The 24312-nt window shown below is 55.2% G+C and overlaps 8 protein-coding genes across 8 annotated transcripts; 3 read left to right on the forward strand and 5 right to left on the reverse strand.

Annotated features, from left to right (window-relative positions):
• Window positions 1–272: 272 nt before the first annotated feature.
• apn2 (DNA-(apurinic or apyrimidinic site) lyase 2) lies at window positions 273–2348 on the reverse strand (the record flags this gene model as incomplete). Its single annotated transcript, XM_037327685.1, has 5 exons — window positions 273–1915; window positions 1970–2102; window positions 2152–2197; window positions 2251–2263; window positions 2321–2348. The coding sequence occupies 5 exons, from the start codon at window positions 2346–2348 to the stop codon at window positions 273–275; spliced, it is 1863 nt and encodes a 620-aa protein (XP_037174042.1).
• Window positions 2349–3147: 799 nt separating this feature from the next.
• CGCA056_v012442 (Cytochrome c oxidase subunit 6A) lies at window positions 3148–3974 on the forward strand (the record flags this gene model as incomplete). Its single annotated transcript, XM_037327686.1, has 4 exons — window positions 3148–3295; window positions 3436–3460; window positions 3701–3868; window positions 3932–3974. The coding sequence occupies 4 exons, from the start codon at window positions 3148–3150 to the stop codon at window positions 3972–3974; spliced, it is 384 nt and encodes a 127-aa protein (XP_037174043.1).
• Window positions 3975–4177: 203 nt separating this feature from the next.
• On the reverse strand, window positions 4178–6651 carry apc5 (Anaphase-promoting complex subunit 5; the record flags this gene model as incomplete). The annotated part of the gene is made up of 3 exons (XM_037327687.1): window positions 4178–5678; window positions 5730–5823; window positions 5871–6651. The coding sequence occupies 3 exons, from the start codon at window positions 6649–6651 to the stop codon at window positions 4178–4180; spliced, it is 2376 nt and encodes a 791-aa protein (XP_037174044.1).
• A 772-nt stretch (window positions 6652–7423) lies between these two features.
• Window positions 7424–8320, reverse strand: CGCA056_v012444 (Complex I intermediate-associated protein 30; the record flags this gene model as incomplete). The annotated part of the gene is made up of 2 exons (XM_037327688.1): window positions 7424–8181; window positions 8242–8320. 2 exons carry the CDS (start codon window positions 8318–8320, stop codon window positions 7424–7426), a joined length of 837 nt encoding a protein of 278 aa, XP_037174045.1.
• Window positions 8321–9405: 1085 nt separating this feature from the next.
• Window positions 9406–12101, reverse strand: RIM4 (Meiotic activator RIM4; the record flags this gene model as incomplete). Its single annotated transcript, XM_037327689.1, has 8 exons — window positions 9406–10362; window positions 10420–10490; window positions 10551–10970; window positions 11023–11113; window positions 11172–11301; window positions 11349–11603; window positions 11656–11770; window positions 11891–12101. The coding sequence occupies 8 exons, from the start codon at window positions 12099–12101 to the stop codon at window positions 9406–9408; spliced, it is 2250 nt and encodes a 749-aa protein (XP_037174046.1).
• A 3492-nt stretch (window positions 12102–15593) lies between these two features.
• CGCA056_v012446 (Trichothecene efflux pump TRI12) lies at window positions 15594–17589 on the forward strand (the record flags this gene model as incomplete). The annotated part of the gene is made up of 4 exons (XM_037327690.1): window positions 15594–15821; window positions 15876–15934; window positions 15988–16661; window positions 16712–17589. 4 exons carry the CDS (start codon window positions 15594–15596, stop codon window positions 17587–17589), a joined length of 1839 nt encoding a protein of 612 aa, XP_037174047.1.
• Window positions 17590–18313: 724 nt separating this feature from the next.
• CGCA056_v012447 (putative aspartate-semialdehyde dehydrogenase) lies at window positions 18314–19625 on the forward strand (the record flags this gene model as incomplete). The annotated part of the gene is made up of 3 exons (XM_037327691.1): window positions 18314–18341; window positions 18508–18762; window positions 18823–19625. The coding sequence occupies 3 exons, from the start codon at window positions 18314–18316 to the stop codon at window positions 19623–19625; spliced, it is 1086 nt and encodes a 361-aa protein (XP_037174048.1).
• A 605-nt stretch (window positions 19626–20230) lies between these two features.
• On the reverse strand, window positions 20231–23232 carry CGCA056_v012448 (uncharacterized protein; the record flags this gene model as incomplete). Its single annotated transcript, XM_037327692.1, has 4 exons — window positions 20231–22694; window positions 22747–22801; window positions 22861–22881; window positions 22932–23232. The coding sequence occupies 4 exons, from the start codon at window positions 23230–23232 to the stop codon at window positions 20231–20233; spliced, it is 2841 nt and encodes a 946-aa protein (XP_037174049.1).
• Between the last annotated feature and the right edge of the window lie 1080 nt (window positions 23233–24312).

Genomic DNA, 24312 nt, shown 5'->3' on the forward strand with positions numbered 1-24312 from the left:
TGAGGACCATTGATTCGCCCACATGTTGCTCTTCGCCACTGCAGACTGCCAACGCCATCCATGATGCCCAGCCACTGTCTCGACTGTGCATCACGGGAATAACTACGCCTGATCTTTTTTCCAGTCGCTGCTCCAGATGAACGTCCCGCATCTCCACTCCGTCCCCGATTCTTTGACTCCCGACTTCCCCAACGGGCGGGCACATACGTAGAATGATCTCCCTGTACAGATCGTCAGTACCCATTGCACCAATCACGACCCCCGGCATTCGCCTAAGTTTTCCGAATAAGGAAGACGTTGCTTGGATAGATCTCACCACAATTGATGCCGGGCTTCTTGGTCTGGAAGCTGACACAAGGCTCGCCGTGTTCGCATTTGGGCACGACCCTCTTGCCCAGGCTGAACTTGGACCACGCTTCTTTGGTCTCGATGGGATCAAAGACCTTCTCAGAAGTTTCGGTAGCCGACGGGTCCAGAGTTGATGCCGGCTGTTGCTGTTTGCTGGGCAAGGGCGAGGTCAACGGCTCCGCAGCCGCAGGGACCTCTGCTACTGTTGAGAGGGAACCGGCTAGCACTGCAGCCTTGTTCTCCTGTGACTGGTCCTCGGGACCATTGTTCTTGTCGCTGGAATCGAGGATGATCTCGCTGTCTACGTGGGCGCCTGTCGGCTTCGCAGCCGGGGCCTTGGGTTTGAAGAAGCCAGTCAGAGTGCTCTGCTTGTTTGTCTTGGAGTCGTTGTCGTTCGTCTTTGTTCTCTTCAGGGACCGCTTTGTGTCTTTCGCTTCGGTCTGCCTTTTTACGGGGGCAGATGAGGATGGAGGTAACGTTCTATCAGCGACGCTCGGATGTATCTTGCTCGTGTTCGACAGGGCAAAGGTTTGTGAGGGAGGATCGTCGGGAACATTGGTAAATAAGGGGCTCTTTGGCTGTTGAGAAGGGGTATCTTTGGGGATGGAAGAGGGAGGGGTATCGGTCGTTGGCTTTGTGGTCGGCTTCTTCATGAACATGTCTCGTATACTTCGTCGCTTGTCGAATTCGGGGATGAGCTTCGCGGAAAGAGGGAGGAGGTCCTTTGCGGCCCACTCTCGCAGACGGTCGCCCTGTCGAAACATGTCGCTCGGGTTCATCAGATCGACGATGGGAACCTGCTTGTCGTCCTTCTTGACCACATCCCCGATGATTGCGTATACCGGGCAGTGATCCGATCCCATTAGCCCCTCTTGGATGTTCGAATCCGTGAACCAGTCCTTGATGCCCGACGAGCAGAGAACGTAGTCTATCCTGCTCCCGTTGTTGGCTGGGCGGGTGTTCCGCTTGGTATCCCAGCAGGTGAACATGCCCTGTCGGTCGGGGTGGAAGATGCGCGTCAGGTCGTGTAACACAGGCTCCTCCCGCCCCTCGTCCCGGGCTCCGGTAACATTGCCGCCGACGACCAGCTGGTTGAAAATGCGTCGCGACGGCATGCCCTTCCAGTCCTCGACCGTCATGCCCTCCTTGCGGAGCATCTCGCGCAGGTTGCAGGTGTCCAGCTCCTCGAGGATGACGTTGAGGTCGCCCGTCAGGATGACCTCCTTGCCCTGCGCGACGAGGTTGCGCACGCGCATGTCGAGGGCGTTGAGGTAGCCGAGGCGGAAGTCGTCGCGTGAGGAGTCGCGCGTGGCGGGGCTGTAGGTGCCGATGAGCACGAAGGCGGGGAACTCGAGGACGACGCAGCGGCCTTCGGAGTCGAGGGTCGCGGCGTCGACTTCGGAGGACAGCTGGCCGGCGCGAGGGTACCCGCCGATGTGCTGGTCCGGGGGCAGGTCGCGGTAAGGGATGGAGGAGCCCGGCGGGGTGAGGACGCCGAGGATGCCTTCTTCCGCGCGGATGGGGGCGCAGGTTGCGTTGCGGGTGTAGATTGCCACGCCGGAGTATCCTGGGTGTGTTGGTCAGAGGTGAGAGAACAGGGCGGCTGCGGGGGAGGTGTTACCTTTCTTGTGTTTTGGCAGGCTGAAGAAGACATCCCAACCGGGGACGAGGACCATCTCATCTGTGAGGTCTTTTCGCTGGATTTTACATTCTTGCATGATTACAATGTCCGCCTCAAGGATGTCGAACATTGCCTGGGCAGGAGGTCAGGGAGGGATGCAAGTGAGGATGGGGGCGTCGGACCTGGTATGTTCGCTTCTCCCGCCATGGTTGGTATCCGAATGGGTTTCTGAACTTTGTTAGGCTGGCTTTTTATGGGCGTGCATATGGAGGCTTTCAAACCTGATGCCGTTGACTTGAGATGAGTTAGCGACGCCGGCCTTGAAGGGACACCAGATGTGCGCTCACTCACCGTTCCATGTCACGATGCGAAGCCCCATTTTGACGAACAGTCGCTCTTGAAGTTGAGCTCTGCAATTCTTAAATCAAATGGGTATCGCTCAAACGCCGGTATCACCTCGCTTCAACATCAAAAAAATCCCAGAGATGCCGAGTGACGTCGATGGAAGGACCAATACAGAGAAGATGCAGAAGCGAGCGGCGAGTCAGTGACTAAAAGAGGAACACAGCCCAAATACTGGCGCCTTTTCGTTCACGAATGCGAGAAAGTGAGACCAAGGCGTCTGGCTGGAGCAACTTCGCCCTCGACCGCTTACACGTCGTGAGTGACCGCGCGACGTCGCTGCCGTCATGGACGCGGCACGACCTTGAGGCGGTGTCACGTGACCCAATACAACGCTGCTTCAATTCAGCAATTGGCGTCCTTCTGATGACAATTCAGTCCATTATTTACACCCAAGAAGCAAGCGAAAACTCAGGTTCGAATTACGCCAATTTTGGGTTTCCCTTTTGGTAAACTCTGACCGTTTGCAGGGGGTTAAATGCCTTGCTCACCCAGGAAACCAGTTCCTACTTCCTCCGCAAATGACCTGACATCATTTAGTCATCCCGCAAAGCCCGCCCACCAAAAAAAGAGAGAGCGACAGATCCCTGCCCTCCATCTCTGCCTAACAATCCAGGCCACAAACCCGGCCATCACCAGCACCGGTTCCCGCTAACCGAGCTCCATGACCTGATTCCCGTCCCGCAACGAACCTCAATCTTCACCACCGCCGACCGACGACCGAACGTCACAAAAATCTCCCCTCCACCACCCACACCGGATACCGCACACACACCATGAGCGCCCGCCTCTTCTCCGCCGCCGCGCGCAGCGCTGCCCGCGCCCCGGCCGCCCGCTCCACCGTCCAGCGCCGCTTCGCCAGCACCGACAACGCCTTCGTCAGGGAGCGCGAGGCTGCCAAGCACCACGCCGCCGGCACCACTGGTTCGTCATATCATTCCTTCTGCTGTTGTGCGGGATTGCGAGAGGAGAAGAGAAGAAAGACATTGGGGACGGAAGCCAATTGGGCTTGTGGGGAGGAAATCGATTGAGTGAAATATAGAAATGCTAACGACCGTGAACAGAACTCTGGCGCAAGATCTCCATCTAGTATGCCACCCCCCTCCGGCCCCTCGAAGAAAATCAGCCCCTCAGATTGAGTGAATCCCTACGCCGTCGAAGAAATTGTTGATGCAGGATGTTGCGACGGAGGAAGTGTCGGAACTCCCATAGGGATTGGAGGGGCATGAATCACGGACTCGACGGCACGCGGGATTTGTCAATCGGAGATCGAGGGAAACCTTGAGCCAAGGAGATCGTGGGCTGACCATTTTTGTGTGTGTGATACAGCGCCTGCATTCCCGCCCTCGCCCTCGCCGGCGCCAACGCCTACGTCCTCTGGAACGAGCACTGGGAGCACTGGAGCCACATGCCCCCTCTGGAGGAGCGCGTCGAGTACCCCTACCAGAACATCCGCACCAAGAACTACCAGTGGGGTAACGGTGACAAGACCCTCTTGTACGTATTCACCCCTCCTGCGGGCTATGAGAGACGGGGCGAGTGTGCTAACGTAGTCCACAGCTGGAACGACTCCGTCAACTACCACAACAAGGACAAGGCTTAAATTGCCAGAACTCGGGCACCAGAATGCGTGAACTCGCATCGGGGAGGGAGCGATCCATAGACTCAGGACACGCTTGTTGGGGGGTAGACTATTCTGTACATTTTCCCTACGTCACAGCAATCGAAGAGATGCGGCCTTAAAGAAACCCCCATTGCATTACTTATGCACCGTCCCAATGCAAATGAACTCTGTCGGTCTATAGCCTATGATACCGAGAGCGAAGCAGCGCTTCTCCGTAACGCTACATATGCGGCCGCATAGTCGGCTGCGAGGACCTTGTCTCCCGCCACCTTCATGATGGTGGCCTTCTTGGCCATCATCTCACACTGCCGTGTGATGTCCTCGATGCTGGAATAGTAATCAAACGCCTTTTGGATGGCGCTGGTGGCTCGAGTCAGATATTCTCTGCGCTTCGCTGACTGTGGCGCCATCTTGCCTGCCATGCCCATGTTGGCGTCTGCGAGGAAGGAATATAGCTGTCCTGCCAGGGCCGCCGAATCACACTCGAGGCTGCGTGGGAGGATGGCGTTGAGCAGCTGGATGGAAGCCTCGAACTCTTCCAGCGACGTCAGGATGTTGGCGATGGCACCAATGGCCTGCCACAAGCTCGCTACCAGCCTCGACCTCCAAGCCATGCTGGCGGCCCGCATGGCGATGGTGAACCCTCGCTGTGGCCGACCACACTTGTCGTAGAGATGGACTTTGAGCAGCATCAGCCTCACGCGGAGCTGGATGTCCCTCTTGTCGTCCCGAAGCGAGGCAAGCATGCTTTCTACCTTGGAAAAGGCTTCTGGCAGGTTGCCCCGTCGGATGAGGCAGTCGACGTGAAGGAAGTCGATGACGAAGGCCATGTCCACCTCGAGGTCGTCTTTCTTCGACTGTAAAAGTTGGGCGAGGAGCTGCTCCGCGCCATCAAGGTTGTTATGGTGCAAATCTCTCCTCAGCTTGATGATTCCTCGGTACTTGAACCAGTATTGGTTCGGCTTCCAAGCTCGCAACGCGTTTTCGTCCAAGGTCTCCATCTTTTGCAGCGCCTCGTCGAATTTGCCCCTTGCCACGAGCTGTTGAGCTAGGCGAGCCGTGATCTTCAACTCGTCCTCAAAGGTCGAATGCCTTGCGTGACAGCGAAGAAATATCTCGCAGTTCATGGCCGAGAGCGACGCGAGACCGATCCTGTCCCACAAGGCAATCATGATGGAAAGCTGACCCCCAAACATGCTCTTCATGTTCCGCTCGACAACCAGGTGCGAGCTGCGGACCATGAGCTCGATGGACGTGGCCACACTCTCTCCGTTTGCGAGACCGAGCTTTGCCTCGCTGAGAAGCACTGAAGCCCATAGCATCCACATTCCCGTCTCCTTGGCCTTGACTCGCAGGTAGGCAAGGCTCTCCTTCGCTGTACCCAACAGACTGTCCGCTTCCAGGTCCTTAACCAGATCTGGATGGGCCATACCGAAGTGGAAGAGCCAGCTAAGGGCGAAGTTCAGGCAGGACATGTCGCGGTTTTCGCGGGCCGTGGATACGGTCTCGAGCATCGCGGCCACGGCTTCTTTGTAGCAGCCAAAGTCTGCCTGAAGCACGGCCAGGTTCATTAGCGCGTATTGGTAGAATGCTCTGTCCCGGTTCTGCATTGTGTAGTCAAAATACTGGTGGAGGAAATCGAATGCTGTGGGGTAATCGCCGGATTTCCACGCGTCCAGAAAGCTGTCAAAGGTCAGCAACCTAGCTGCAGCAGGAAGGGCAAACGAGACGAACCTCAAGTAATGCCTCAAGCTGGGTACCAAAAAGCTGTCGCCCAGAAGGTCATGGAATTGGTTGCGGAGTTCGAGCGGTATTCGTGTGCCGAATTCTGGTCTGGTCAGCTATGCTTCGGGCTTCTCGACGCGATGGACTGACTCTGCATCTGATCGATTTGAAACTCCAGTAGGAGCTCAATATCATCTGTACTGACTGGAATAGCAGAGGGCGTGCCGCTTGACACCATGTCCCCGTAGACAACAGAAGTCAGCGCCGCCACACCCTCCGGATCCCAGTCCGCCTGGTCTCCTGTCATGAGCACATTGTCGAAGCTCAGCCGTCCGAATGACGGATTCCTCCGACGCAGGTATCCCGCCGTGGGTTGTCGGTACTGGACAAAGTCTGTCCAAAGTTGCGTCACATCATGAAATCGCAGTCGTGAGAACTCTAGCTGACTCCTCCTGACAAATTGCCCGAGGGGCGAATTCCTCGACAGCGTGATGCCCGCCCGTTTTAGTTGCTCCTGTGCCGCCGCATCACCCTCAATCCCAAGTCGGCGCAGTTCCTCTTTCGTCTTGACCAGGCATTTGGATTGCCGACCAAAGAATTCATGGAGTGCATCCAGAGAGTTGATGTCCCATAGCTTTGCAAGGAACGTGTCCCACAGCTTTCTCCCGGGCAGACCGACGACAACGGAGTGAGCGCTGAGTAGCTTTTCGAAATCCTTAATGCCGATGACAAGGCTGACGGTGCTCTCTGCCTTCTGCCAGCGATTTTCTATGCTGGCGGCGGTTGTCAGACTCTGCGGGTCTGGGTCGAGAAGACGGGATGTGATGAAGGACAGGACCGGGATGATGGCTGTGCTGGGGACGTGTTCGTCTGTGTAGAGCTCGACGAGGGCGAGGAGGCCAATCTTGGCTGGCGTGAGGTAGCGCGCCATGGCGTGCCCTCTTCAGTGCGAAAATGCTTTGGTCTCGCTTCGGGATGAAGTTTCGAATTCAATCATCTAAAGTTGTGCCGATAATCGTCAGGGTCGTGGATGACCATGTTTTGGAGGTTCCAGGCAAGTGAAGGCGGTAGGCGCGTCGGGACCGCGCCAAACGAAACGCCCTTGAGCAGGAGCTGAACCAGCGCGTTAGGAACGTGGCAGCTTCTTCTGCCTTGTACAAAACAGTGATCTTACGACTTTTCGGCGCCTTCCACCTTCACTCAAATTACCGGTCGTGATGCGATGAGTGAGTTCCTGAGTGATGCTTCGAGGTCCACACTGTGACCTTGGCGGGGTATGATTGGTCATAAATGCCGGGGAATAACACCGTCATTTTGACCAATCATCAACACAGCTATCCTCTCTTAAGAAAGTGGAAATTCCTCCGATGATGGTCATAGGAGCACCTCTGAGCGGGATGATAAAATGGTAAAAGATTTACGGCAAGTGTTTCCGATCATCTTTATTATCACCCGATTGGAATGTTTGGGGTTGTTCCAAGAGCATTGATCTTCGTTTGGTATTTTTACAGAATATTTCTACACTGTCCAATCCAGCTCCAAGCATGCCATCAGTCGTCTCTGAGCTGCCCATGCTGCATCACTGGCAACTGTCTCTCAGACCTGCCTGCCAGCTCCCGCCGGCGATCTAGACGTGAGCAAGCAAGCTCCGTACTTGCAAGTTCTCCCAAGCTCCTCGTGCACCCTTCTGCAGGACTGGCACATCACCTAATTGACCACCGGATACTCTGCCCCTGCTTATTCCTCAACTCGCTTTCTCTCGCTTGCCTGGCCTTCTCCGTAGCAGCCGCATCGGCTTCCGCCTCTGCCGCCTCCGCCTCCTCGACATCGTTCGTAGCCCATATCCTCTCGATGCAGAGCTCAAACGGCCCCGGCCTCCGATCCGTGAGTCCAACGCCCACAGTCGTGACCTTAGACCTCAGCATCTCCGTCTGCGGCTCCACCACGAACCCGTGGTTCGTCCGCACAAAGTCGTTCCACTTGACAAACACCGTCTCCCACTCGCCCGGCCGCTTCGCGAACAGCCTGTGCTGGTGCAGATCCGTCGGTACGACCGAGTCCGTCTGCAGGTTGATGAAGTAGCTGCGCCCGTCCGACTTGACGCGCATCGCGAGGTATACGTAGGGGTCAATGTCCCATAATGACTTGCCGAACACCGTGGGCTGCTGGTTGGGCGTGCGCCATGCCGCGAAGCCTGTGCGCTGGATCTTGGGGTCGTCTTTCGGTAGGGCGGTGGATATCGTGCCGTGGAAGCGGGCGTAGCCGGTCCTTGTTGGTGGTATGCTTTCGGAGGGCTGTGTCGGGGAGGTTGATGTTGAGGGGACCCAGTCGAGGGCGACCTCGGAGAAGCCGCCGATCTCGCGGTCGGAGAGGAGTTTGCAGTCTTCGGTCGAGTTGGGTGCGCGGAAGTCTTGGAGTATGTAAGGGCCTTGCGCGCCTTTTATGCCTTCTGCTTTGAAAGCTGCGACGGACGAGGGTTAGTGGGGGCCGACGAGCAGACCTGGGGGCAGGAGGAGCTCACCAATGGTCGCGCTTCGCTTGAAATGATCCAAACTCCGAGCCCAGAAGCCCTTGCCCATGAGTGATGGTGTTGCCCGCATCTTTTTGGTATTTTGCCGGCGTAGCCAAGGCGTTTGGTGGTGTGGTTTTTGGAGCCGAAGCTCAGTCTGTGATGCGCCACCAGTCGCGGGGCTTGTTTCTTCGATCCCTCTCGCTGGGTAAATTCCGTGCTTCGAATCGCTGGGGAGCGCGGGATTGAATTTTCGTCGGGTACGCTCGAAATAGTTCGTCGGCGAACTTGAGAGATCTTCAGTTGCTTCCTTCAAGCTCCGAGGATGTACAAGGGTACATGGAGCTGAAGCTTCTCATCGGGATAAATATGGCCCGCGCTACGGCTATTTGACGACATCAAGACTCCCCGATTTCAACCTAGATGTCAACACCATATGACTTCCAAGCCGCAGGGAGCGTTCAAGCTCTTCATGATCTGTGCTGTATGACCCAATTCGCCGGATCAAACTTTGGATTAGTTTGGGCGGAAAGAACCCCCCAAAAATGCGTTTCCATCACATCACGCTGGGTCGGTGCCAGGTCTCCCATATCTGCAGCCGTGCTGGCTCTTGAACCATCCCGATAGCTTCAGAGACGAAGATGATAGCAATCTTGCAGCATATTATTATCCGTGGACCGAACTTTGCGCTCGCAAACAGGCTACGACACCCGCAAACGTCCTGGTCACGAGATCAATCGCACGGAAGCTTTTACTCAAGACTGTATTGCTAACTAGATGAAAGTCGGCCTGACATCGAGAGTAGACAAAGTGCTCTTTGGCACAAACCAAACCTTCTATGACTCCATTTTGTTTCCATTTCTCTATTACCGAACCTTGAATCCATCAACCATTACCCTGTGTCACAAGAAAAAATCCCATCTGACCACACACCAAATCCCAACACCAATTTTGTTTGTTTATGGTTTGTAAACCACGAAAGAAGGAAAGAAAGATGAGATTTGTCGAGCAATACGATTGGGTACCAGTCGATTTGGAACCGAAATGTTGGATTTCCGAATAATAAGCCGATGTGTAAGTAGTCGAATGATTGATTCGGATCGTGGAAAACCGAAACTTTTGGGAAAACCGACAACTGGAACCGGAATGATTGAAAATCGAACAAGAGAAAGTGGCCTAAGCCTGGGTGATGCTGTTGTCAGTCATGACAGGCTCAGACTGGGTGACCTGGTTGGCCTCAACCTGGGGACCAGTGGGAGCGACGCCGTTGGAGCGAGCCGGGGGAACAGGGCTGGTGAAAGCCATGAAGGCGGCAGGGTCGACAGGGAACGGGGTCCAGAGAGGAGTTCCGTGACCGTAGCCCCAGAAGGGAGCACCAGGGGAAGGCTGAGGAGTCATGAAGCCGTAGGCAGAGCCAGGACCCTGAGAGAAGGGACCCTGGGAGAAGGGACCCTGAGAGAAGGGAGTGCCCATGTAGGAGCCAGACTGGGGCACCATGGGGGTGTTCATCTGAGGAACGGGGGGAGGGCCCATCTGCTGGTGAGGATGATGGCCCATGGGAGTGCCCATGTGCTGCTGGTTAGGGTGGTGACCGATGGGAGTGCCCATGTGCTGCTGCTGAGGGTGAGGACCCATGGGGGGAGCCATGTTGAACTGCATCTGTCCCTGAACGGGAACCTGGACCTGAGCAGGAACCTGCTGGGCAACATAGTTCTGAACCTGGTTAGGAACCTGGTTCATGACGGGGCCAACCTGCTGCTGCTGGGTCTGGGCAGGAATCTGCTGAACGTGCTGGACTTGCATGCCGTTCTGGTGCTGAGGGGTCTGAACAACGGTGGGCTGCATGACGTTCTGGGTCTGAGCCATGCCAGAGTTCATCTCGTTGCGGAGAGGAGTCTGGCGAACGGGAGTGTTCTGGACAGCATCCTGGCTGAAGCTGGTACCGGCCTCGATAGCCAGAGGACCACGCTGCTCGCGAGCGGGAGTAGAAGGGGCTCTGCCGCCCATGTTGGAAGGGCCAGCGCCGTTGAAGCCGTTGCCATGGAATCGGCCAGGGGTGTTGGAGACACCACGACGGTTCTGGTTGGTGCGACGCTCGACGCGGATGTAGTAGCCCTGGATATTGTTGTTATGCTTCGAGGTGTCAGTCATCCATCTTGGTAAGTTGTCAAGGGAAAGGCGAATACTTACATAGCGCTCGATGGCCATCTCAGGGACGGTCGGGTTGGTGAACTCGACGAAAGCGATGAGCTTGGGTCCCTCTATTCATGTGTTAACTTGACTCTTGGGTATGGAAAGGAAAGGGAGAAATGGCAGCTTACCGCGGTGGTAATCAAGGCGCTTGACCTGAACGGAGACGACGCTGCCAACGTCCTCCATGAGAATGCGAATGTCGCTCTCGGTAAAGTTGAGAGGCAAGTCGCCGATGAAAATGGAACGACGGTCGCGGTCGTAGGTGTCGAGGTACACGCGCTCAGGGTTGCGAGACCTGGCCTGCATAGCCTTCTTGAAGTCGTAGGCTTCGACATGGTAGACTCTGTTCAGGCGGAAAGCCTTGAGAACCTGCTGGGTAGAGTCGAACTCCTTGAACTGGACGCGGATCGTGACGGGCAGACGCATCTGCTGCTGGATCTCGTCATCAAGGAAGCGAGCGGTCTCGAGATCGCCGAAGGGAGTGAGCAGCTCGTTGGCCTCCTCGACGGTGATCGCAGTGCGATTGCGACGGTAGATGATGTAAGTGCCTGTGTCAAGAGTTAGTATGGGAAAAAGATGAGGCAGGAAATGGCAACGTACGGTTGGCGCGCACAGTCTCGGTGCGGCAAGGACGGCCAAGGATCATGGCACCCTTGCCCTCGATGCGGGCCTCGTTGGCGTTCTCGTCGTTCTTTGATTGAAGTCAGTACGTTGAGGAGGTAATGCGAAACGACGAAGGAAGTACTTACGGTGAACTGGACGAAAGCGAACGGCATTCCGTTAGTGTCGCGGCGAATCTTGACAAAAACGACGCCGAAGCGCTGGAACTCCTTGGTGACCGCAGCCTCGAGAGTGTAGTCCTCACGATGCTCAGGGAGGCTGTAGAGGTTAGCAGAGGACCGATTAGACCTCCTGAGAATACTTACTTGGCAACGAAGATGCAAGCAGTTGCAGGCCAAGTAGCCTGAGGGTCAACGAGCTTGTTGCTGGCAGAGCGGGGCTTCGTGGGAGAGCCCTCGTCGTAGTTGCGACGAACGACGTCCTTGCCCTTGAAGCCGGCCTGCTGAATGTGGCTCTGGTTGAGCTTGTAGGCAGAGGAAGACATGCCCAGGGGCTTGTCGTCGGCGGAGCTGTCGTTGAAGACATCACCGTCATCCTGAGCAGGGCCCTTCTGGGCGTGACTAGGAACGAGTTAGCTGAGGTCGAAGCGAACGATCAGAAGTGTTGACTTACACAGACAAGGTAGCAGTAGCCGACATGGTAGGGCGCAGAGCCTTGCCAACGGCCTCGGAGCGGCGAGCCAAGCTGTTGGGGCTTCCGCGAAGGGAAGACACGTCCAGGCGGACACCTGTGATTGACATGTCAGTATTTTCCATCGCGAAGGAAGCGAAATCGCGTAAGATGGAAGATCGCATCATCGAAGCTATCAAAACAGAGAGGGGGAAAAAAAAAACAGAGGGAAGCTTACCACCGCCGCGCTCAGGGTCGCGATCCTCGGACGAGGCCGAAGAGAAGTCAGGCGACTTGCTAGCCGAGACAGACAGGTTCTGGAGGCCGTAGACAGGCTCAGCCATCTGGGAGGCCGCAGAACCAGCCATCGAGGCCTGCTCAAGCTCGTGCTGGAAAGAGAGCTTCTGGAGCTGCTCGAGGAGCTTTCTGTTATCGGTAGAACCAGACATGATGGACGATCTTGGTTTTTTCGCGACGCAAAAAAAGATGCAGCGAAGTAGTCAAACGAAGCTCGTGAAGCTGGGGATGCGCGAAGAAGGGAAGGATTTGGGTAGATGGAGATGGAGAGATGGATGGAGTAAGATGGTTAAGGTGGAAGAGGGTAAATGGAGGTGGGTAAGTGTGTGTGGGAGAGAGATGGGGAGTTGGAGAGGCAAGGTAGGAGATGGGTTGCTTTGGGGAGGTAGAGAGACCAAGTCTGGGGGTGGGTAGGGTTTCAGAAACCAGCTGGGTGGTGGTGGACGGAGGGGATATTCCAATATCTCAAAACGTGGGCTACATAGGGCTTCAATCGTGGTTAAGAGAGCTCTCGGCGTTTATGATAATTACAAGAATGGCGAGAGCAGCCTCCAGGGAGAGAAGGCCCGCCAGCTCTCGCCCTCTGTGAGATCAAGAGTAGTGGCACTCGCCTTTTGAAGCAAAAGAGATTCGGTCTGTGTTGGTCACGATGGTGGCAGAGGTGGTGGTGATTGGCTCTTTCAGAGGTGACTTAAGGGTCACACGCGCTGAACAGCCCCTGAGGTGTTTTGCACTAATGTTGGTGCTGGCCGGAGCACACCTCCGAGTTTGTGGGCCCTCCGAACCGGTAGTAGTCAAAGGACCTCCGGTGCCTCCGGGCATGTGGGTGCAGAAGTTCACAAAGTGGGGTGAACAGCCCTGGTGCTTTGTTGATATCAAGGCAAAAGAGTAGAATGGCACTTGGATCTTCACCCTGGAATGCAATACTTCATCATCCAGCCTTTGTTTATGCAGACCCCCATGAGCTGGCCCAAAGCACTCACTTCTTTGCTGGCTAATCTTCTTATTCATGAACTGGAGATAGATAAGTTGTGGTATGTCTTTTGCTCCTTGGAAGGCTATGGAGTTCCTGAGTCTGCTTGTTTATGATTTGGGCGGCTATCAGATGAGCTGCAGGTGCTAGTAAATCCTTCCGTCTGGGCCTTCACTCGCTGCATAATTGTGGTTCAAATTATTGAATAAGACAAGAGACTGTAGCTGGTCATGATGGAGGCAAGATTGTCGCTGTTTGTCATGACCGCAGAAGAACTATGCTGTCAGAAATAAGCTGCCTTGATCACACAATGACGAAGAAACGAATGCTGTTGGGTGTGAGGAGAGGTTTAGTCACTTATGTTGACGCGATAAGACGATGCGATGTTGACCTTCATTGAAGCCAAGAAAACCCATCGTGTTGGTTGTTATGGATATGGAGCAAATTGGGAATTAAAGATAGCGTCAGGTTTGGAGGCACGGGTTCTGAATATCGGAGTTATAGATGGAATTTCAACACTGGCGGTCAAGTCTTACGGATCCATAGGATGATGTGCAAAGCCTTGCGTCAAGTAAAAATCTCAGGTTTCGACGAAGTCAGGCCAAAGCTGAAGTATCTAGCCACCGATACCCGGCCTGGGCAGGCTCGAAGATGTCTCCTCGGGAATCTACTCAACATCGTAACTCTGCCATGCTTCAGACTTGACCCCCCTCGCCTTCGTCCGTGATATCACACTTGTTGTTCAAGCGCATCATCGCTGCCTGCTAACCTGACATATGTTTCATTTCCTTGCGAGATAAGGAAACAAAAGATCCTATGCAACGAGGGAGAAAACAGTGTCAAAAAGACACGAGGTAGAGTAATGGTGACAGAGACGGCGACAGAGACGGCGAACTTGACGGCAATGACAACTATGGGAAATATGTAGCGCTACGCGCAAGTAACAATCCCCATATTTGGGGCTCTCATGTTTCCTCTCAACTAGTGGCCGCGTCATGCACTCTTCCAAGAGCCACCTTGGAGTTTGAAGGTTGAGACGCGAGAGATGACCAACAATGGGCTGTCTCTTGGATAAATGCGTCACGTAGAGGCTTCTTTCCTTCTATTCTATCGGTCTACAAAGCTGAGCACCGTTTGGTTGCGGGACATGATGAGTGCATGGTGGCCGTCGGTTCTCGTCCGACTTGCGCGGATGGATGGCTAATCAGTGCCTTGAGGCGGTATTGTCGAACATGTGAACGGGCTCGAGTTGAACAGCTGAGACATATACCATTCCGGAGTTGATTTTCCACTGCGAGGAGGAAAGTTTCGTGGCTTAACTTTGGTACTTATCCATCCAGCTTTTGTCCTTGACGTTGTCTTCCACTGCAGACATAACACACCGTCGGACTTGTCGGGGAATCTGGGAATCTGGGAATGTGCTCAGAGGCCTTCAGGTAATCAGGTTCATCCAATTCAGCGTCCTGCAGCTTGGCTTACATTCGACAGTCGATTCCCAATACGGAGGTCAGCTACCCAACGATTGGCTCCGCAGCTTCATCTCTTGGCGGGTGGGCATTCCCAAGCACAACCGTCTTTCGACTCCAAGGTTTACGCCCCTCGCTTCTGAGCCACTTTTCTAGCCCGAAAAGACCAACTATTCTCGATCCCAGTCTTTGACGTGAACGTTGGAGAACCGTGTGTTCGGGACCTTCTCCGCATCTCCAAAAACCCTTGTCACAGCGAAGCTAGGAGGCAAGTACCGGTCCCCGGATTCCCCAGCCCTGGGATGTTTCTCCCCCCTCCGGAATTGGTTTTCCTCCTCCCGGTCTTCAAGCTCGCTCATGTTCATCCGAGCCCAAACATGCGGAACGATGTGACCGCAGCATGTATGCCACACCATGCGCCTCGATGATTCAGTGTCTTGTCTTTTCTGAATGCCACACGCAGGGTGGTAGCCAGGCTACCTTACCCAACCCTTCGAGTCCGACTGCCCCTATGACATGAGGACTGGTGCTCACTGCTCACTAACACCTGCCCTACGACACGAAGGCTTGGTGAGCTGACTGGATGTCATCCTGGCTGCGCCATCGCCTTGTCTACTTCAAGCCACTGCACGTTTGTGGCCCGCACTAAATCGCATCGATGGAGGTCCATCTCGAGTACGCGGATCCAAGCGAGACAAGTCCTGACTAAAAGACGCTCTCTCAGCCACTGGTCTAGCCGATGTCTCGCCCTAGAGCGCCCGAGGAATGCGACGTCCCAAGCCTATCTATCTTCTGTACCACCTCAATGCTGCTAGTTTCACTCGTGAATGCACAAGAGCCCAATCGCCCTGGACTCTTCATCATCCATGTCTCCAGCCTCTCACCTGCCTTGGGGAGGAACCCCCCCTGAATCACCCTTTCTGCCGACCACGACTTCCCCAGATCCCTGGATTCCGGGGTTGCGTGGGGAAAGGATAACCATCCTTTCCCTTGAACTGGGGTAGCACATTCCGGCGATCCATACGTTTGGATGAAGGCGTCCGTCTGCTGAGGGGAGGGTAGCCGTGCTATTTAATATTGGTCAACGTCCCAACTCCATGGTAGCGAGACCCGCAGCCAGCAGCCTGGATCTTTTCTTCGCTGGATCTGAAGACTCTACACGTCCAAAGATCTCCGCCGATATTCGATCTCCAGTCTCAACAGCCATGTCTTCCTCTGACGGGCAATCCGGCACAGAGGCCAAGGAGCCTAATACGCGCCATCTCGAGACCGAGAATGATATCAGCAAAGTACAGACCCACGATGGCAACGTCACGAAAGTGGTCCATGCCGATGGAACCGTCGACTACATTGATACGAAGGCCGTCGGTGGCAACTACGATGCCATGCCTGCCGGTTACTTTCGCAGCCCACAGTTCCTTGGAACGTTGACCGTATGCTAGATTGACGGGATCGATGTCTTTGGATTGAAACTGATAGGGTCTTAGGCTCAATGCCTCGCAAGTATCTGCGCATACCTGGGATGGGTACTACCTGCGAACACACTGTAAGTCTATTCATCAACAACGTTCGCTTGAAGAGATACTGACCTAATTGAAGCACACTCATCAACGCAGACCTCGGTCCCTCCAAAAACATCAACTGGGTTGCCACCATGTGGACCATGGGCAGTTCGATTGGTTTCCTTCTCGTTGGTCGACTCTCTGATCTGTACGGACGCAAGTGGATGGTACTGGGGACTTCGATCCTCGGGCTCGTCGGCTGCGTTATCGGCTCATGTGCTCAGACGGTTGAGACCCTTATTGCCGCCAATATTTGCAACGGCATCGCGGCGGCCGGGCAGTTGTCGTTTGGCATCGTCATGGGAGAGCTTGTGCCGAACAAGTGGAGAGGGCCTATCGTCACTATCGTTTTCCTTTCGTCGCTACCATTTGCTGTCTTTGGCCCCGTCATTGCTCGGTCCCTCTTTGACAACACCGTTTCAAAGTGGCGATGGAGCTACTACATGGGGGACATCCTTGGCGTACTCTCTTTGGTTCTTTACTGGTTCTTTTACCACCCGCCATCATACGATCAGCTCCATGTTCACGGGAAGACCAGACTCCAGATGACCAAGGATTTGGACTTCGTTGGCATCTTTCTCTATGTTTCCGGGTGCGTGTTGTTCCTCATAGGTCTCTCATGGGGAGGGTCCACGCATCCATGGGCGAGCGCGGAAGTACTCTGCACTCTTCTTATTGGCATCGCCACTCTTGCTGCTTTTGCCATTTATGGTAAGTGTCAAATTTGTTCTCAACGTGGTGCTTCAACTTACTTGCGGCAGAGGGTTTCTTCTGTAAAGTCCAGCCTTTGATGCCTCCAAGGATGTTCAAGAACATCGGCTTCGTCGCTATCATCGCCATCGCGACGGTCGGGGCGATGGTCTACTACTCCCTCACCGTTCTTTGGCCTACCATCATCGGCAGCATTTACACCACAGACTCGATGAAGATTGGGTGGCAGAGCTCGGTGGTCGGCGGCGGAATTCTTCTCGGCCAGACTATCGCAGGATTTACCATCTCTTACGTGCCCAAGGTAAAGTGGCAGTGCGTTGTTGCGTCAGCCTTATCATTTGCTTTCATGACTGCATTAACCACGATCTCGCCCGATCGATGGGCTGCGACGATCGCTCTGGGGACCCTGGTGTGTACCTGGATCGGCTTCGTCGACAACATTTCGTTCCCTGGAATCACACTGGTCTGGGAAGCTCAAGATATCGGGCTCGCAACAGGCGTCATGGGATCCATTCGTGGTCTTGGTGGTGCAGTTGCGCAGGCGTTGTACACGTCTGTTCTGACAAATGAGCTGAATAAGAACCTGCCAAAGTATGTGGTTCCGGCAGCAACGGAGGCAGGTCTTCCGTCTGCGTCAATCGAAGCTCTCTTCGCAGCCATCACAGCGGGTGACTTTTCGACTGTTCCGGGCATCAATGCGGACATCATTTCGGCAGTGGGGAGCGCGCTCAAGACGGCCTACACGAGCTCATTCAGGATCGTGTTCTACACAACAATCCCGTTCTCGGTCATCCTTCTGCTGAGCTCGTTTCTGGTACCGAACATGGAAAAGTTCCTCAGCTACGATGTGGCGAAAAAGCTGCAGAGCAGCGAGAAATCTGATGTTCAAGGGAAGACCGAGAAGACAACGACACCGTCTCAGGTCTGAAGTCCGTGGGTGTCGTCAGTCTAGAGTCAGCAATTGTGTTCAATGACATACCGAAGTTCTATCATCGTCGCTGTGAACAGTGCAGCCCATGATACCATTTACACTTGGCCGTCATCTCAGCTTGAAACCGTGACAGCATGCGGGGTTGAGATACACCGGGGCAGGCATCCTGTTGAAGCAGGCACAATGCGATGGGAGTTCGTGATGGGATGACAATGCACCGGGAACTGCTACTCCCTGGGCATGCCACACTCGTGACAGATCACCTGCAACTACTTCGTGGTTCCAATCGCCGGCCGGCGATATTGACAGACACCAGATCCCGACCGGTTTCTGGACCCTTGCCATCTGCTGGCGCAAGACCGGCTGGAGAAGGGCGGGAGATGACAGTCGCAAGTATGAAAAAAATGAGGGACAAAAAAAAAAAAAAAAAGGTCAGTTCCCAATCAGAGACGACCGATTTACCGCGCTACAGGTGCTCCGTCCCCTGCACTGCACAGAGACGCAAGCTCCGATGGCGGGGCATGGCGGGGTGCTATGTACCGACGTCGCTCCCTCGTCCCCAAAAAATAATCGGGCCAGGGCGCGGCACGACATGCCACTTCCCTCTTGACTCACATCACCGTCGCCCATATATCAAGCCCTCCCGCTTCTCGGACTGGTCTGTCTCTGTTTTTCTCACCTCAATTGATACCCTCGATACCCCCCGAAACCCTCAGACACCATGGGCGAATTCCCCGTCAAGAAGTGCGGTACGTGCGAACGCAATCCCGCCCAATTTGCCCCTCCCCCGCCATGAACCGCTGCCGCCCCTACGCTCCTCCGTCAACGGTACCTCAACACCACGCACACGAGACCACGATGATGAACCCCAGACTCGAGAATACACACAAATACTGACATGATCCGATAACACAGGCGTCCTTGGCTGCACCGGCTCCGTCGGCCAGCGCTTCATCCTCCTCCTCTCGCAGCACCCCTACCTCAAGCTCGTCGCAGTCGGCGCCTCCTCCCGCTCCGCCGGCAAGAAATACCGCGATGCCGTCCGCTGGAAGCAGGCCTCGCCCATGGGCCCCTTTGGCGACCTCGTCGTGCGCGAGTGCAAGGCCTCCGAGTTTGCGGACTGCGACATTGTCTTCTCCGGCCTGGACTCCGACGTCGCTGGCGAGATTGGTTCGTTCCCTTAACACACCTCTCTGTACATCGTCACAGCTAACACAATCCCTACAACAGAGATGGAATTCCTCAAGGCCAACCTCGCCGTCTTCTCCAACGCAAAGAACTACCGCCGCGACCCCCTCGTCCCCCTCGTCGTCCCCACCGTGAACCTCCCCCACCTCGACCTCATCCCCCACCAACGCGCCCAGCACAAGCTCCAAAAGGGCTTCCTGGTCTGCAACTCAAACTGCGCCGTCATCGGCCTCGTCATCCCCTTCGCCGCTCTGCAATCCGTCTTCGGCCCCGTCGACGCCGTCTCCGTCGTCACCATGCAGGCCGTCTCCGGCGCCGGCTACCCGGGCGTCTCCTCCATGGACATGATCGACAACGTCGTCCCCTTCATCTCCGGCGAGGAGGACAAGCTCGAAACCGAGGCCCAGAAGATCCTCGGCAACATCACGAGCAACCTCACCGCCTTCGAGGACCAGAAGGACCTCAAGGTCAGCGCCGCCTGCAACCGCGTCCCCGTCCTCGACGGCCACACCGCCTGCGTCTCCCTGCGCTTCGCCCGCCGCCCCGCCCCGAGCGCCGAGGACGTCAAGAAGGCCCTGCGCGAGTACGTCTCCGACGCGCAGAAGCTCGGCTGCCCCTCCGCGCCCGAGAGCCCCATCATCGTCTTCGACGAGCCCGACCGCCCCCAGCCCCGTCTGGACCGCGAGCTCGGCCGCGGGTACACCGTCAGCGTCGGCCGCGTCAGGGAGGACGAGAGCGGCATCTTCGACATCAAGTTCGTCGCCCTCAGCCACAACACCGTCATCGGCGCCGCTGGCTCTTCCATCCTCAACGCCGAGGCTGCCGTTCTCAAGGGCTTTGCTTAAAACGTTCTTGGATGGGTTTCAAAGATATACGCATATTCACATCAGGTGTCGGGCATGGGACGGGGTGCATTTTCTGGAAAGTCAAAAAAGATGTATAGGGAATCTTGGACATATATTTTACGGTAGATGAAAATGGTGCAAGCGGTTTTCGATGAGCAATTCCCCAAAACATGTGATGATCACTGCAGACTTGGAAGGTGAACGAATTACTTCAGTACTGAATTTCTACTAATTCTAAGCAGCTAGGCTCTATCTTGGGATGCCAATGACCACTTATATCTGCAGATGTATCCACGTGCTGCCTTGTCCAAGGCCGCCAAATATGTGCTTGATGCCATCTGGTTGCAAGCAACCAGCCGCTCCTTCCTAACACTGTGGTGCCATTACAAAATATTCTTTCTTCTAAATGAGTTCTTTTTCCCGTCCAACGCCTCATAATCCGTTTCTCATGCAAATTCGTTCAGGCCGGAGTGGCGGCCGTCTATGCAATGCTATGCAATAGTGCGAAGAAAAAACGCCATCAAGGCGTGTCAAAACGATGAAGTCGCAGGCTTGGCACACGGCGTCGTGGTGCCGTTGAAAACAATTGGTGTGTAGAAATCAGTTCAAGCCTTCTGGTCCTTCTCTTGGATGGGCGAAACATCCCCCTTCGTCTCAAAATACTTGTCCTCGTCTCCCTCATGGATTGGTGAGATCGTGGACTCATCCGACTTGCTGTCGCGCTTTTCGTCCGCAACCATGGCGCCAGGAGTCATAACGTGCTCCTCCGGAACCTCTTCGGTGGGCGTCATGATCCGGCGAAGCTCATTCGTTGACGCTGACCGCTCCGGAAGTTGCGTGTTGTTGTTGGATCCACGACCAAGATCTGGCTGGGATTCCGAGTGAGACACCTGTCGGAAGGAACCATTTCGTTGATGGCCGTTGCGGTGGGTAAGTGAGCCAGACCGCTCACGGGTCACCTGCTTATCCCACTCGGCGAAATCGGCTGAACTCCATGACGCGCGGTGAGAGTTTGCTCTGGCACGGCGCGGCAAGGAGTTAACCGAGTAGCGCGAACTGGCACTATTCGCTCGGTTTCTGGTCTTCGTGCCCGGTGCAAACTGAACAACCGATGCATTCACAGGCCGAATGACGTCCTCCATCTCACCCGCTTCGTGCTCATCTTCAATCTTGCGAGCTCGACGAACACTGGTTACGTTGAAGTACGGCTGTGGGGGCTCCCGAGGGGGAAGTTGGCTGTGGTCGGGTTTTGGGGGCGGAGGGAGATCGTCCGCTTTTGCTGCCATGTGCTCGTAGTATCTAATGCGAAGTCCGTCCAGCTTCTCGGGGAACTGCTCGCGGTTCCGGTTGAGCGACATCCATGACGAGATGCAACCGAGGACGATCAAAACCAACACCGCGACGACGAGGAAGCCCTGAACCACGATGATAATGATGCCAAACACTGTCGATAGGATGCGACCAATAGCAAAGGCGGGCAAGAAGGCGATGGAGAAACCGGCAGTCGCCACCTTTGCAATGCCGAGCATCCAAATCGCCAGGGAGTTGTTTCGCTGGCCCTCAAACGGGTTCAGTTTGATAAACACCAGGAAGGCGATGATCTCCCAGATGAAGAGTCCAAAGACTTGCGCAAGCGGGTTTCGGGCTCCACCGCCGACGAAGCATGCCCGAATGAATTGGTAGCCGAGCCAACACGCGAAAAACCACCATCTCGTCCGGCGGTATCGAGCAGCAAGCCAGCCGAATCGCTTAATGTACGCCTCGTCCTTGTGGACTGTCGTTCGGTTGGGGTCGTCATCAACGTAGCGAATCTTGAAGAAGGGCATCGATCCGTATCGTTTCGCTGTCGTTTCCTTCTCCCCGAGGTTGCTTGCGCGGGTTGCTGCGACAGCCGGAACCGAGCTAAATAGCTTGCCTTGCTCAAAGACGATCGTGTCAGGACCCATTTCGTACTTTCCGAGGCGTAGACGGAAGAAACAGGCATAAGCGGCTATGCCACCAACGCCCACCAGTAGTATGAGAAAGACGATGGCCGCAATAGCGGTAGGGCCGGCGGGTGCGCGGATGTTGAATTGGAACAGGGCCAAAGTCATCAGAGAGAAGAACGCAACGAGGAGCGTTCGCAGAACACCAGCCGCCAGGTACCCTCCTAGATGATTCCTGAAGTACAAGAAGCGGTCCTCGTTCATCAGCTTGAACCGTGCCATTCCATCAAGAGAGAATTTGAGAACGGTAATGGACACAGCAACAAGGCCGACTGCTACCAACCACCAGACGAGACCGATGGTGAAGGCATCCGCGGCCGGGATGCCAAGAGCTGACAGGTCTCCAGCAAATCCAATCCATTTACCAGGTGTAGGCATTCCAGGGGCTACCGGAGAGCCGGACCAGTAGTATTCGTAGGGATTGCTTGTGTTGAGCTCTCTGACAGCGAGCTTGGCGATTTGCGGAAGAGGGGCAACTTCGATGGGGGTGTCCGAGAGACTATCAAGTGAGCGCCCGTAGATCTGTTGGACTATACCGCCGCCGGTGTTGATGACCGTCGATCCTGCACCACCGACTTGACTAGCATTACCAGTCACTCCGGCAAATCCGTCAATCGAGTCAACCATTTGCTTGCTGTATATCATGCCCGCAGCCCATCCAAAGTTGCTCCACCAGGCAGGCAGAACGCTGGGCCAGTCGACAGATAGGGCGCCGGAGAAAAAGACGGTCTGGAAAGTCTCAAAGATGACAAGTACTGATAGAGAGTGGGCGTAATGCGTTCTGATGTGAGTAATGCTGACGCCGTAGATTGCAGTTGCAACCGAAGCAAGGATTGCGGCCAGAGTGAAGACGCCGAGGATCGAGGAAATGGCTGCAGGATGAGAGAAGCTGTTACCGTTCCGCATAACGGCCTGGAAGCAACCGATTTGAGTCTCGCTCGAGTTTGCAAAGATCTGGATACGGGCTGAACCTTCAAAGTCGGGGATGTCGAGGGCGATGGAGGGAATGCCATCGATCTGAGCTGGCGTGAGCCTGAACTCGGCGAAGGCAGTAATCGGAACGCTCGCATTCAAAGGGCAAAGACTACACAATGTCAGCGAGTCATTGCGAGGAGGATGCAGGGACGTTGACGCACCTCGCGATGTTGGTCATGCACGGGTTAAAGTTCATCTCGAATCTTGTCTCGCCATCTGCGCCAAGTCAGCACATCCCCATTTCTTGCATGCAAGTTCGTCTCAAGTCGGCTTACAAGCTTCGACGTTGATGTGCACTATTTCAACGTCAGTAGTCTGGAGGAAGCTGGGGGTCATTCAAGCATACTCATCAACGACTCGTTTCGGATGTTGGTTGTTCCATCGAGATGGAACTGGACCGTCATGTTGTCGGCATAGTAGGCGGCGTCGAATTTGGTGACGTTGAAAAGACTCTGTCCTCCAAGGCAGTCGCCAAAGTCGCCAGTGAACAAGGCAGGACGTCGGTTGGTGGCGAGCTCTGCGGTGTTGCCATCCTTATCCTGCCCGGTGATGTAAATGGTCTCCGTCGCAGCAAAAGCTGTCGTGAACGAGGCGAATACGGCGAGCCAACTCGCAGCAGCCGATAGTGAAGCCCCCAATCTGGCCATCCTGGGCAATCGAGGCAAGTGACGACAGAACGGTTCGGTGGGCTCGCAGGGCGAAAATGCCCGAGAAAAAAGATCGGGTGTGACGATGGACGGGTGTTATCTGGCAGCTGCAGAAGCGATGTCTAGGGTGTATCGAACCGAGCTGATGGTGAGCCAGGTCAAAGACATAGAGATGTTTCAAGCTGCGAGAAGCTGTGTTGCAGGTTGAGACTCGAGGTTGTTCGGAGGTCGCGGAAGATCGTGTACGCTCCCGAGGAGACGGAAAGCGGGTGGTGGAGAGCTCTAGGGGTGTCTCCGAGACGAAATGGAGCTGTTTTAGATGGTGTTGACCGGGATTCTCGGTACTTATTTCGTCTGTACGGTGATGACGAATGCGCAATGTTGTGGTGAGCCGGCGAAGCGGTTCTCAGTCGGAATTGGATCGCATTCACGACGTTTGGAGAAGACTGGTGATGTTTGACTCGGAGTGTTTTTGGCAGACGCGGTCGCAGCGGCGAGACGTGGCGACGAATGCTGGCAAGAAAAGGGTGTGTTGCTTTGGCGGGAGGCAGGTACAAGATATTGAAAGAAGTTGCAGGGGGGGCCTGTGATGTTCAAGAATTCCCCCAAACCGGCGGCAGACCCGATGGCAAGGATGAGTGCCCACTGCCCAGATATCCGCAAGGCGGTTCGCACCTGCAGTCTGCAGTGGTCAATCGTAGTGAACGTCAATCGCGGGAAGGAGGAGCGGCCTTCAGCAGGTCAGGGTTCATTCACCTCTCCCGGTCTGGTCAGGCAGTCTGGGGAAGAGGGAAGGATGAGGCAGGCCTGGCAGGAAGGACATGCATGGTGGAAGTCAAGTATTGGCAGGCACGGGTTGGCTGGAAAGCTCGTATTCTTAAGATGATTCTACGGCGGCAACACTGGGCGGGCTTCCTGGTTGGAATGCCCATTGCCATGTCATGGGCCTGTGGACAGCACTGCGGACGACTGTGGATGTGGACTGACATGGGTGGGTTTGGCCGTTTTCCCTCTGCACCATCACTTGCCCGAAACTGGTCGAAACTGGGATGCGAGCAGGGATAGCCCTCCCAAAGGGGA

Source organism: Colletotrichum aenigma, assembly GCF_013390185.1.
Source record: "Colletotrichum aenigma strain Cg56 chromosome Unknown KSG_Cg56_contig08, whole genome shotgun sequence".
NCBI classification, from domain to species: Eukaryota; Fungi; Ascomycota; class Sordariomycetes; order Glomerellales; family Glomerellaceae; genus Colletotrichum; species Colletotrichum aenigma.